General features: G+C 43.3%; 2 protein-coding genes across 2 annotated transcripts; one reads left to right on the top strand and one right to left on the bottom strand.

Annotated features, from left to right (window-relative positions):
• Nucleotides 1-300: 300 nt before the first annotated feature.
• LOC114170403 (uncharacterized) lies at nucleotides 301-5,607 on the bottom strand. Its single transcript, XM_028055881.2, has one exon. The coding sequence runs from the start codon at nucleotides 5,605-5,607 to the stop codon at nucleotides 301-303; it is 5,307 nt and encodes a 1,768-aa protein (XP_027911682.2).
• Nucleotides 5,608-9,630: 4,023 nt separating this feature from the next.
• LOC114183216 (P-hydroxybenzoic acid efflux pump subunit) lies at nucleotides 9,631-12,275 on the top strand. The gene is made up of 3 exons (XM_028070147.2): nucleotides 9,631-10,206; nucleotides 10,294-10,461; nucleotides 10,565-12,275. Exons 1-3 carry the CDS (start codon nucleotides 9,652-9,654, stop codon nucleotides 12,152-12,154), a joined length of 2,313 nt encoding a protein of 770 aa, XP_027925948.2. The 5' UTR covers nucleotides 9,631-9,651; the 3' UTR covers nucleotides 12,155-12,275.
• Nucleotides 12,276-13,988: the final 1,713 nt, after the last annotated feature.

Genomic DNA, 13,988 nt, shown 5'->3' with positions numbered 1-13,988 from the left:
CCGGACGAGCGGTGCACAAACGTTAAACACTTGTTATCTTGATTACCTGTTCCGTGCGGTTGACCTTAGCGCGCTAAATTTGTTTTTCATGTCGTTGGTGTTATACCCCTATCGATTAGGACAGCTCGTGTCACTCGTTTACCCGTAGGGTAATTAGATCGCTTGGATCGGTGCTGACGGAGCGGGACCTCCTCTTGGAGGTCCCTGTCTCGATCGGTCAGGCTTTGCTTGGGTCCCGTAGGGAGCCCCGTCAGTCAGATTGTTAGATGAAGTTGGATGAAACGCTCATTTTATTGATAATTAACTGTAATACATTTTGAGGTGTGACGCGTTCCATGTGTTGGGTATTTCTTTGCCGTTTAGGTGCTCCAGCCGATAGGCTCCGTTTTGCAAACTCTCGGTCACGCGGAACGGGCCTTCCCAGTTTGGTGCTAGCTTTCCCTGTGTTGACTTCTTTCGGGCGTCATTGGTTTTTCTCCAGACTAAATCTCCCTTGAGGAAACTTCTTGGTTTGACCTTCGCGTTATACCTTCTTGCCACCATTCTCTTACACGCCTCAGCTCGCACGGTTGCTCGTTCTCTTCGCTCGGTCGTCCAATCTAACTCCTCGCGCATTCGTCCACAATTCACCTCCAAGTCTTGCATTTCCCGCCGAAGGGTCGGTTCCCCTACCTCGACCGGCAGCATGGCGTCTGTACCGTATGTCAGGTTGAAAGGAGATTCCCCCGTCGTCCCGTGAGGCGTGCACCGATAGGCCCAAAGGACTTGTGGCAGCTCGTCGACCCACGCTCCCTTGGCTTCTCCCAACCTCTTCTTTAACTCAGCCACTATCACCTTGTTCATGGCCTCAGCCTGGCCGTTGGTTTGTGGATGTTCGACCGAGCTGGTTACGTGTCGTATCCCCACTTGCTTGTAGAAGTCCTTCAGCTTCTTGTCGATGAACTGACGATCGTTATCGGTGATGATCGTGTGGGGGAGGCCGAAGCGACATATGATGTTGCGCCAGACGAAGGAGTGAACCTGCCGAGCGGTAATATTAGCCAAAGCCTCTGCTTCGACCCACTTAGTGAAGTAATCTACTGCTACAAGTATGAATTTCTTCTGCGCTCGGCCAACCGGGAAAGGTCCGACGATATCCATGCCCCATTGAGCGAACGGCCATGGAGCTGTTAAGCTGTGTAACTCGGTCGGAGCCTTCTTCACATCATTTCCATGGGCTTGGCATCCCTCGCACTTGCGTATCATGGCTTCGCAGTCTTGTTCCATGGTCGGCCAAAAATATCCCGCTCGGAGTATCCTTGCTTTCATCGTCCTCCGACCGGTGTGCATTCCGCAAATGCCATTGTGGACCTCATTCATGACGTACTCCGCTTCGTCTGCTGATAGGCACTTGAGGAGCGGCGCTGTGAAGCCTCTCTTGTATAGATCTTCTCCAATGATCACGAACCGGAGTGCCCGCCTTCTCTCTGTCGGCCTAGCCTCCTCTCCAGCCTCGCACCTCTTTAAGAGTTCTCGCACCTCGCCGGTCCAATCAGCCGATCGATCCACTGCAGCACATTCTCCCGCTGAAGGTCTCATCAGGGTTTGCCTGATAATTGTCTTCAATTGGCCCTTCTCCTTTCCCTCCGCCAGCTTGGATAGCCTATCGGCTCTGGCGTTCTCCGCTCGGGGGATGTGATGGATGGTAACCTCTTCGAATTCTTTCATGGCTTCAACGGCCTTGTGATAGTACTGAAGCAGCAAATCATCCTTAACCTGATATTCACCCTGCACCTGCCCGACCACGAGCTTCGAATCAGTGTTACATTTCAACTTCGTCGCGCCCAGGTCTTTTGCTAGTCTTAACCCGGCGATCAGCGCTTCATACTCCGCTTGGTTGTTGGAGGCTTTAAACTTAAACTGCAAGGAGTGCTCCACCGTGAAGCCGTTCGGTCCTTCAATTACTATTCCTGCTCCAGCATTTCGTTTGTCCGACGACCCGTCAACGAAGAGGACCCACGTTTGCTCGGACGAAGGGACCGGTCCGTGGAGTTCGGCTGCAAAGTCGGCCAAATGCTGCCCTTTGACCGATCCTCTAGGCTCGTACTTGAGGCCGAACTCCGATAACTCAACCGACCAGGCAATCATCCTACCAGCCAAGTCGGGCTTCCGGAGTATCTTGGCTATAGGATGATCGGTTCGGACGATCACCTGGTGACTCTGAAAGTACTGGCGCAACCGGCGTGCGGCCGTCAATAGTGCCAAGGCTATCTTCTCTATCAACTGATACCTCATTTCTGCACTCTGTAGAACTCGGCTGATGAAATAAACAGGTCGCTGCTCCGGGACTTCTTGTATTAAGGTCGCACTGATCGTGTCGTCTGATACCGACAGGTATAACTGCAGAGGAAGTCCTTCCACCGGTCGGCTCATTATTGGTGGACTGCTGATCACCTCCTTTATTTGCTGAAATGCCGCCTCGCATTGATCATCCCACTTCTCCGTAGTCTGCTTCTTCATGATCTTCAGGATCGGCCTAACCTTTTCTGTCAGCCTGGGCAGAAAACGTGCCAGAGAAGTCAGCCGCCCCATCAACCGCTGAACCTCCTTCAAGTTCTTAGGACTTCTCATTTCAGCAATAGCAGCACACTTGTCCGGATTCGCCTCTATGCCTCGGGAGGTCAGCATGAAGCCCAGGAATTTCCCCGCCGGCACCCCAAAGACACACTTCTCTGGGTTGAGACGCATGTTATATCTGCGCACCTGGTGGAAGACCTCGCCGAGGTCGCGTACATGATCTTCGACAGTCTGCGACTTCACGACCATATCGTCCACATACACCTCCATGGACCGACCGATCTGACCGCGGAAGATCCGATCCATTAGCCGCTGATAGGTTGCCCCGGCGTTCTTCAGGCCGAAAGGCATGACTTCGTAGCAAAAATTTGCTTGGTCCGTGATGAACGCCGTCTTGGATCTGTCCGGGCCATACATGGGGATCTGATTGTATCCTGAATATGCGTCCAGGAAGCTCAGGAAGTTGTGTCCTGAGGCTCCATCTACCAGCCGATCGATGCTAGGCAGGGGGTAGGCGTCCTTCGGGCAAGCCTTGTTGAGATCAGTGAAATCTGTGCACATCCTCCACTTCCCGCTCGTCTTCTTTACCATGACCACGTTAGCTAGCCATGTGGTATACTTAATTTCTCTGATGAAACCAACTCCTTCTAGCTTTCTCACTTCTTCCTCGACCGCCCTCCTTCTTTCTTCTCCCATCTTTCTTTTCTTCTGAGCGACCGGTCGGGCTTCCCGAAATATGGCTAGTTTATGGGACATCACGTCTGGGTGGACACCTGGCATATCGGCGCTTGACCATGCGAATAGATCTTTGTTTCTTAGGATCACTGCGCCGAGGAGCCCCTCCTCTTCCGTGCTCAAGGCTCCCCCGATCTTCGTTAGCTGTCCGGGTTGGCTTCCGATCAGGATCTCCTTGGTCTCTCCTTCTGATTGTAGCCGATCCTCTGTGTTCGTTCGGGGATCCAGGTTCGTCATTGCTACTTCCGATCGGTGTTGTTTTCGCGGGCGACTATAAGGAGCGACCTTCAATCCCGCGGCATAACATTGCCGGGCGACTTGTTGGTCCGCGTGTACCGTGCAAATTGTCCCTCTGTCCGACGGGAACTTCATGGCCAGGTGCAGGGTAGACACGATCGCTCCGAAAGCGTTCAAGCAGGGTCTCCCTAACAACACATTGTAGGAGGTGTTAGCTTCAACTAAAAGGAATCTAACCCTTACCTCTCGACCGTCTTTTCTTGAGCCGATCCTGGTACGCAGGTCCAGATAGCCCCTTGTGTCGACTCGCTCGCCCGAGAAACCGATAATCTGCTCATTAAACGGGACGATCAGATCCTCCGACAAGTTCATCTTCCGGAAAGTCTTCCAGTACAAGATGTTGACGGAACTCCCCTGATCGACCAACACCTTCCCGATCCCGTACTCGGCTACTTCTATCGAGATGACCATCGGGTCGTCATGATCTGGGTCGGGCGCTTTGAAGTCGTCGTCCGTGAATGTGATGGGAGGCATCGAGCGGATCTTTCTCTCGACCAGATGGACCGACTTCAACGCCCGGACGTGCCTTTTTCGAGCCGCGGAACTCGATCCTCCTCCGGCGAACCCTCCAGAAATGGTATTGATGTAACCCCTCAGGGGTCTGTCATGGCTACGACTGCGGCTTCTTCTTGGACTCCGATGTGACCGGGATGGTCCTCTCCTTTGTTTCTCGCGCTCGGGCTCTCTTTTTCTCTCCGACCGGGGTGGGGGGACCCTTCTCATTGGGCTTCGGTTCCTCATCGGACTCCGCGGGGGACGATCTTGCCGAATGTATTTCTTCAAGTGTCCCTGCCGAATGAGTTCTTCTATCTTGTCGCGGAGTGTATGGCACTCCTCGGTGGTATGCCCGATTGTCCGATGGTACTGGCAATGTTTACTCCCGTCAGCGTCGGGTGGCGGAGGCTTCTTCCTAATCGCTGGGAGCGAGTCGGCACTGAAGGCCTCCTGCAGGATCCTGGCTCGGGGAACAGCCAGAGGAGTGTAGGTTGTGAACTTTGGTGACTTCCTTTCGGTGGGTCGGGCTATAGGTTTGCTCGGTCTAGGAACGGTCGGCTTTGGGAGCGCAGCATCCTCCTTCTCCCTCTTCTTCACCCTAAACTCCTGCATGTCTTCCATCTGTATGAATTTGGCCGCGCGTTCCCTCATCTCCTCCATCGTCTGCGGCTTCTTACGGCTTATCTTGTCCGCAAAAACTCCCGGCTGGAGTCCGTAAGAGAAGTGATGTCGCGCAATCTCGTCGCTGAGGCCTTTTATCTTGACCGACATCCGATTGTACCGATCAAGGTAACTCCTCAGCGATTCTCCGTCCTCCTGTCGGATGTTCACCAGATTGTCGACCGTCAGAATGGCTGGTTTCAGGGGCGCGAACTGTGTGCTGAACCTTGCCTTCAAAGTGACAAACGAGTCAATACAACCGGTCGGTAGCTCGGAGAACCACTCCAACGCCTCCCCAGTCAGCGAAGTCGAGAAGACTCGGCACCAGATGGGGTCGCTGACGGCGTGGAACATCATCTGATGCATGAAGACCCGCATGTGATTGTCTGGATCGGTCGTGCCGTCGTACTTGTCAAAAGTCGGCATTTTCCACTTCTCCGGCAGCGGCGTCTCCAAAATATACGAAGTAAAGGGGGAGGACCCCGACGCAGGGATCGGTCGGTGCGACGGGCGGCCCCCGTTGTTTGCTCCTGAACTCTCCGCCACCGTTTGTGACGGATTTCCCCTCGAAGCCTGTGTCCTTTCAAACCGAGCTGGTTGTGATTGCTCATGTCCCGTAGGTGGAAGGCGACTCTCCACCCGTTCAGCCTCCCGATGCTGTTGTGCTCGACTTAGCCTGTTCGGGTCGGGCACGGTAGGCGTCGAAGGGATTCCATCTTCCTTCTGCCTTAGGATGGCATTCTCCTCTCGTAAAATCTGCATCTGCGCTTCATAGTTCCTTTGCATCTCGTCCATTCTCTGCTGCATCGCTCGTATCATCTCTCTAGTGTCCGCCTGATCATCTGCCAATCTTCCTCCGTCCATGTTGCTGTTTCGGTTCCTCGTGGTCACCATATGGGTATGTTCTCAAAGGAGACTGCTCGGCCCCACGGTGGGCGCCAAAATGTTTCGGGGTAGGGACCAAGAGCCTACTAGAAGAACCTCTTCACTTTACGTTATCCTTCTCCTCTCTAGTAACTTCAGCAAAATCCACTCCTCAGCTCGATCGGTTGGGGCGACGATCGGGGTACCTGCCTAAAGTACTCCGATGCTTAAGTCAGAAAGGGCCGATCGGTATATCAGAATATCAGCTATAATAAATGCGAAATTAAGATCCTCACCAACCTACCTTTGGGCCCTATTTATAGCTTTCGACATGGGCCTGCAATTAGGATTTCTTAATCACGGCCCAATGACCCCTTAACGAAGATTAGTGACTCGTTTAACCGATAATTATTAACTTAAGTTATTTAACTGTGCGACCGACGGTCGCTTGGCTGGGTTGATAACGTTATGTTTCCAACAAGCTAACAATCTGTGTTTTACCGATCAACCGACAGGTGCTTAGGAAGATCCGTCGCTGCTGTTTTACCGATTAACCGATGGGCTATCGAGATTAGAAGGTCCATCGCTGTTGTTCTGCCGATGAACCGATGGGCCCTCGAGGTTAGAAGGTCCATCGCTGTTGTTCTGCCGATGAACCGATGGGCCCTCGAGGCTAGAAGGTCCATCGCTGTTGTTCTGCCGATGAACCGATGGGCCCTCGAGGCTAGAAGGTCCATCGCTGTTGTTCTGCCGATGAACCGATGGGCCCTCGAGGTTAGAAGGTCCATCGCTGTTGTTCTGGCGATGAACCGATGGGCCCTCGAGGTTAGAAGGTTCATCGCTGTTGTTCTGCCGATGAACCGATGGCATGAATATGGTTAAGTCGTGACTTGTATGTTCAACCGTTTGACCGATGGTCCTCTAAGGGTTATCTTTGGCCGATTGACCGATGGGACATACAGTACAAAAACCTTTATTGACCAACCAAGTTTTTGCAGCGTCATCCTACCCCAACAAAGTATGGTGCGTGGGTCCTCCACACTTTTTCTTCATCTGCACTGTTCAAACTTAGTACAAACTACAAAGGATAAAGAGATTCATATTCATATGTCTCTTTCTCTCTGGAGCTGAAGGGTGTGCAAAATATGTATATATATACAAATACTTATATGTATATATAAAAATAACTCATATACATCAGGCTTTATTATATAAGGATAATAGCTGATATGTACTAGCTGCAACGTGCAGGATTTAGAGGTTGATATAATCAAATCTCACGAGTACAATGAAAATATGTGGATGATGATTATCCATCTATTATTGATGATATAATCACCTTTATAAGTTGTGTTCTGTCACTGTGTTGATATGCTAAGCTCTTTCTAGTTAGAAATTTACAGGTTTTGTCGAATTCCAACGATTCTAATTTCTGTGAATCTTTAAAACAGATAAAGCAGCACTTGAAACATAATATGAAAGTCTTATAACTAGAGATTGGAACTACAGCTAGCAAAAGCACATTTGTTTTTCACGTTAGAAATGAATTAATATACTAGTAAATATTAATTAGGAGGATTTGATAATTAGGTGACCCTTCATTGTCCTAAAGGGAAACGTTTGAGGACAATACTTGAACGGAAATAATGAACATTAAGTGGAGATCTACGAAAATCCCACTTTTACTCTCACAGTGCATGCATGGTTGATTCCTTCCTTATGCTTCTGAGTTTCGGTAGCGTTAAACCCAATGACACTAACAACACACAACTTTTTCTTCTAATTAGAAAGTTTAATTATAGTTTATATGATTAAACTTATTAAATGAAAAAATATATAACATCTTTTGACAAAGAATAATAACATAACACAAACCAAACATTTTTGAATTTTACATTATAATGCGTTAAACTCAAACTCTTATAATGAACACGTGTTCAATGATATTGCAATATTATCTTATATATAAAAATGAATGAAAGGCGTGGAGAACTTTAAAGCAATCCTACTAGCTCTTGAATGAAAAATTACAACTTTGTGGATTTCTTCAACTTTAATTTAAAGAAGACAAAGGAAAATGGTGGTTCGGGTACACCAGAGAAAGAATAAAATTTATAAGGATAAAGTTTATATATTATTTAAACGGGTGTTGTATTTGCATTATTTTAAATTTCCCCATCTTTTGTGAATCTACACAGTTAAGTTAATGACTCTATATATCATATAAAAATCTGATCACATGCTCACATTTCACTTTGGGTATATTATATATTTGTCCAAAGTGGTCATGGTGTGGAACCTTCTCTAGCTACATACCTCACCTAATTTAATAATCTTTAAATATAGAATTTTTAAAAATGAGTATTTAGATTATTGGTTCATCTACATATCAGTATTGTATTATAGAAAACAGGAAAAGGGAATAAACTATATCCTTAGTTGAACACACGTCCGAGGGTATTTGTTTTTGTTTAATTTAAGGTACATAAAGATTTAAGTTAACAAATTTATCTGTTGAAATGTAAAGACGAGGAATAATTGGGATTTGTGCTTATCGAGGAGATTGAGGAGTATCTTTGTGAAGCCATTTCATTTGAAGGTTGCAGAAAATGCGCATGAGACCCAATTAGAACGTCCATGAGTTTATATATATATGACACATCATTTAAATTGCATGTTGATTGACATGACATTGTTTATAAACTTAAATGCTTATAGAGATGTGTTTCGAATTGTTATTACGTGTTTTATATGGGATTGATTTTTAAATGATGGATATTTAAATTTAAAATAACATAATAAATGTTTTTGTCAATTAACAGTGAATGATATTAGGTGTTTCAATAGTGAAGGACCTTGATTAGTGTCCATTAACAGGTGAAATCGTGGAGAAGGGAATAATTTTGCAAACATTAATTATATGGCCAATCCTTATTTCTGTGATTTTTCACATTAGTTTTTTTACACTTTCTTACCGATTAAAATTATTTTATTTTCTCTTTTTGTGACGCAATTTAACATTTTGGGTTAAATATGTTTTTTGTCCCTCAAGTTTGAGCGAAATTTGGGTTTAGTCTCTCATCAAAACTTCTGACCAATTTAGTCCTTCATCTTCTAAAATGCGTGAATTTAGTCCTTTTAACCAAATTTTGTTAAGTTTATCTGACATTTCAAGCGCATTTCATGATAGTATTTAAATTATTTATACTGTTTGACACATTTTTGCTTCAATGTTAACTTAAATACTATCATGAAATGCGCTCGAAACGTTAGATAAACTTAACAAAATTTGGTTAAAAGGACTAAATTCACGCATTTTGAAAGATGAAAGACTAAATTGGTCAAAAGTTTTGATGAGGGACTAATTTCAAATTTCACTGAAACTTGAGAGACCAAAAACATATTTAATCCTAACATTTTCAATAACATACAAGGGATTATAAGAAATAACGTCTACCAATCATTTTTTTAGTTTTAGGGTTCTTCCGCTTTATATTTCTTCAACCGTTTGGAGTAATATATTTTTTTTTTTTTTTTTCGCTTTATAAGGCTTTTGTCCTGTTGTCTGTAAAAGGGGAGTGAAAACTAATATGGTCCATTCATATACATCTGCGTAATTACTTTATTAAGATAATTATTAGAATAATTACTACAATATGGTCCATACATATACATCTGGGTAATTACTTTATTGATGGAATAATAATTTCTACTATATAGTATTAAAAGTGAAACCTTTCTCCATTTTGATTAAGAAAACTAACACAATTTGGTTCATGCGTATGATCAGTTGTCGGAATCAAAATTGTTAACTCTTTTTGACATTTTTATCCAACCCCTTTACTTTTAAACAATGATACATGCATCACATGAGAAGATGAAGAAGAAGAACTTTTTCTGAATAATTATTTTTCTAATGAAGAGAGGAACGAGACACCAGGTCATTGGAAATAAAATATTTGTACTCTTGCATTTTTGTGCTCCTTGTAATGGTTATAAAAGGCGAAGCATGGTTGGTGCCGGATGAAGTAAGAAGAAGGAGAAATGAAGAAAGTGTTGGCAGTGAAAAGAATGCGAGGGTTGTGGCGAGAGGGGCTCTCATCAGCGTTCCGCACAGCCCTAGCATGCACCGTAGTGGGATGTGTGAGCCTCTACGCGCCACCCTCCATCACCACCCTCATATCCTTCCCTGCATTCTCATACGTCACAGCCATTCTCATCATCACCAACCACGCCACCTTCGGACACGCCTTGCGCGGATGCTGCCTCGCACTCTACGCCACCCTTCACACCATAGGCCCCGCCATCTTCACCCTCTGGCTTCTCGGACCAGGGCGGCTCTCCAAAGTGGGCACCGCCGTGGCGGTGGCGCTGGCCGCATTTGTGGTGGTCCTGCCTTGGCCTCACTCGGCGGCGCATTTGTTAGCTAAACGCTTAGCGTTGGGTCAGATAGTGTTGGTGTACGTGGTGGCGTACGATAATGGTGTTCACACTGATCCTCTGATGCACCCTTTGCGCTTGGCAGCTAGCACCGCCTTAGGTGCTCTTGCTTGCCTTGTGACCTTGCTTCTTCCATACCCGCGTTTTGCATGCTCCCAGGTAACCAAATCCTTCACCATCTTCTCTATTAACGTGTTTAATAAACAACAATTCTACAGTCTAAATTTTGTTTGGTAATTAGCACAGATGAATGAAATGTACAAGCTATTAACAAAGAACATGTCGAAGAGATTGAGGATTCTCATAAAAGTAATAAGCGAGGAGGAGAAAGCTAATGCAATTGGATTCATCTCTCAAGCCAAATCTTTGGCAACCAAGCGAACCAATCTCCTTTCTCTCATCACACTCTACAAAGTAAGCCCAAAAATTCATTTTTTTCATTGCTAAACTGAAATTAATTAGCCACAACCTTGTTTATAATTATAGTAATTATTAATCATGGTTTTTGTTTCTGCAGGAGGGCGTGCAGTGGGAGATAGTTCCATGTAAAATTTTGAGATCACATTGCTTGAGCAAAATACAGAGACTTGGAGAGGTAGATAAGAACCTGAGAGGGATGGAACTGGCTTTAACTTGCACCAATTCATTCACAATCAACATTCTCAACCAAAACCTTAAACACGGTCTCAATAACCTCGAGGAACATATTAGCGTAGCCATAAAACAACCTAAACAGGGCTTACGTGGCGGTTCACTAACTGTTCCAGAATCCAATGCAAAAGACGTAACACTTTTTCTCCAATCCCTTCAAACCATTCCAACTACTCACCAACAATTACCCATCTTCTTCTTCTTATTTTGCACCCAACTCCTCCACAAAAAACCACTCAAACAAGCTCCAACTTCTGCTCAAGACAATAACACAAATGAAAATTCTCACTGGGCTAATTGGGTAGCAACATTGAGAAATACAAATTTTATTCCACCGATTAAATTCTCTCTATCTTTGGGCCTCGCAGTGTTCTTGGGCTTAGTATATAGCAAGGAAAACGGATACTGGGCTGGGCTCTCAGTGGCCGTGAGCTATGTTTCGGGAAGGGAAGCAACATTTAGGGCAGCAAATGTTAAAGCCCAAGGGACCGTGTTGGGAACTGTGTACGGCGTTTTGGGCTGCTTCGTATTTCAGAGATTCTTCCACATAAGATTCTTGTCTCTCCTTCCTTGGTTCATTTTCACAAGCTTCCTTCAACGAAGCCAAATGTATGGGCCTGCTGGAGCCATTTCCGCAGTTATTGGGGCCGTTCTAATTCTTGGTAGGAAAAACTATGGCCCACCGAGTGAGTTTGCTATCGCCAGAATCGTTGAAACCTTTATTGGGCTCTCCTCTTCTATTTTCATGGATCTTATTTTAGAGCCCAAAAGAGCTTCCACTTGTGCCAAAATGGAGCTCTCCCAATGCTTGGCCACACTTGGCGAGTCCATTGGGTCGTTGAGTCTACTTTATAGTGAGACCAATTTGGAAGAAAAGCTAACGACTTTGAAAATGCAAGTTAGTGAACTTAAGAAATTTGTTGTGGAAGCAGAAGTGGAACCTAATTTTTGGTTTGTACCGTTTAACAGTGTTTGTTATAATAAGGTTTTGGGGTCATTGTCGAGAATGGTGGAGCTCTTGTGGTTTGGAGAACGTGCTTTGAAGTTCCTCCAGCAAGAATTCCAGCGATGTGGGGCTTACGAGAAAGAGGATGTGAACACGCTAAACGCTAAACTTGAACATGTGAAGGAATTTATTTGCTCATCGATAAAAAATATCGAGGAGATTTGTGGAACTAAACGTGTTGAGAAGAATGAAAACCCTTATGATGTTGAAGCGGGAAAGTCAAGTGAGTGTAACACGTGCATGGTTTCAGGTTTAGGAGAAGATGGAATAGAAGAAATAATTGGATGGTTTCTGCAACTTTGTAGAAGTGTTGTTGATAAGTTAGATGGTGATGAAAGTGAAGTGAAGAACCAAGTTGTTCTGAGTTTGAGTGCTTTAGGGTTCTGCTTGTTTTCATGCATACGAGGAACAATAGAGATTGAAGAAGCAATCATTGAAATTGTACAATGAGAGAGAAAAATTTGTAGGTACCAATGGTGTTTTCACTTTTACTTTATTTTATTCTTCTCAGGCTAAACACTTATCAGCGGCGCAAAGGAAACGAAGAGAAAAATAAAGAAAAAGTGAATTGTAAGAGAAGCTAGAAGTGCTATGAATAAAATAAAACAATTTGTAGTGAAAACAATCATATATCTTCCTTCATAAGCATTGCAGTGTGGTTGTGAATTTCGCTCCATTCCGTTTTACGAGTGAGAAGTTTTCGATATTCTCTGAATACAAATTTTCTTACTTTTAATTAATCTGTTTCTTAATTTTAATAAGAATAGAAAAATATGTATTTTTATCTTTATTGAAAGGGGAAAGGTAGATATTACATCCGGATTGGAAGAAGAAAAAAAGGTGGCTGCTTGCATTGCAATCATTAACATCAATCAACTCATAGCATTCATGAAAAAGTTCAATTTTTTTTGGTTAAAATTTATAATCATAAATAACTAAATTGGTATTTGACAACATATATATAAATTAAGTCCGCGCATGTTAAAAAGATTGAATCGTTTTGATATATTCGTGTTACACTTGTGAGGAAACAATTTTTTTATTAGACTTTATTTACCTCATAATCTAAAACGGAATGTTGAGACGTTGGTGGAACATTGTTAGGTTTATAAGGAGAGGGTATTGAGTGGTGTCAGTGCCTTATGTGATTAGGTTCAGGTTTCATTGGTATTGTATCTCTCCATTGATACCCCTCCTTATAAACATAACAAGTGGTATTAGAGGCGATGGTTAAAACTGGCTCAGACGAGTGCAGTATAGTCCTAATATCGAAAGTCTTCCTGACAGTATGGGTCAGGTAAGTGTGTCCCGTTAAGAAAAGAACAGCGGTACAGAAAAGAGCATAAAAGAAGTACTCGTGGTTGGGAATGTTTTCGCTGGAGGAGGAGTGTACCAATGTGGTTGAAGGACTCACCCTTGAGGAGAAGATTGTTAGGAATCCATGTGTGAGTCTAAATTCCACATTGACCAGTAATGAGAAAGTAGAGCACCATATAAGGATCAAGGTCCATAAACCTATTGCCTTAAGGTTTTGAGTTGAGAGTGATGTCAGTGTCTTATGTGATTAGGCTCACGTCTCATTGGTGTTGTTTCTCCCGAGTGATACCCCTTCCTGTAAGCCTAACAAACATATCTATTAAAAAAATTCAAATATAATTTTTGTTACAGCTATTTAATTATAATTAACTAAAGAGTTAAAGGTTGACTTTGAATTGGACACTATTAATTAATAGTTAAAAGGAAATTAAGTTCATTGGTTGACATAAAAGTATTTGACAAATTGTCAAAGTAAATATTAGTTAATATAAAATTACACCATAACTTTTTAATGAAACAACAAGATATATATTAGATAGTAAACTCGAATAATATGTATGATTTGAGTCATACGTTTTTTATTTTCAATAAAATCGTTATTTGATTTTTATTGACTACTTCTTTAATATTTATCGTTATATTTCCCTCCTTAATTCAAAAGTAAATATGTATAACTGATTACATAATTGAATTTAAATATTTCAAGATTAGGATTTTTTTTTCTTCAGAAATATTATAACAAATGTTGTTGTTTTTTTTTTAAATTATAGATCTATAATTTAGCATTGTTGGTTCCTTTAGATTAATATGAAGATCTAACCAACATAATTAAACTACCTAGAATTTTTATTCTAATTAGCAAGAATATATATGTGCATTCGGTGTAGATGTATTTACATTTTACTATATTAAAATATTATGTTTTAAAAAGATATATAATTTTTCAAAGAGATATTATATAGATAGA

Source organism: Vigna unguiculata, chromosome 5 (genome assembly GCF_037176805.1).
Source record: "Vigna unguiculata cultivar grain cowpea cultivar isolate G323 ecotype 2 chromosome 5, ASM3717680v1, whole genome shotgun sequence".
NCBI classification, from domain to species: domain Eukaryota; kingdom Viridiplantae; phylum Streptophyta; class Magnoliopsida; order Fabales; family Fabaceae; genus Vigna; species Vigna unguiculata.
The sequence above is the reverse complement of the archived record's forward strand: the minus strand, read 5'-3'. Positions and strand labels throughout refer to the sequence as shown.

Coding starts and splice junctions, on each gene's coding strand:
- LOC114170403 (XM_028055881.2), bottom strand. CDS start 5,607: ATGGACGGAGGAAGATTGGCAGATGATCAGGCGGACACTAGAGAGATG.
- LOC114183216 (XM_028070147.2), top strand. CDS start 9,652: ATGAAGAAAGTGTTGGCAGTGAAAAGAATGCGAGGGTTGTGGCGAGAG. Junction 10,207..10,293: donor CGCGTTTTGCATGCTCCCAG/GTAACCAAATCC, acceptor TAATTAGCACAG/ATGAATGAAATGTACAAGCT. Junction 10,462..10,564: donor CTCTCATCACACTCTACAAA/GTAAGCCCAAAA, acceptor TTGTTTCTGCAG/GAGGGCGTGCAGTGGGAGAT.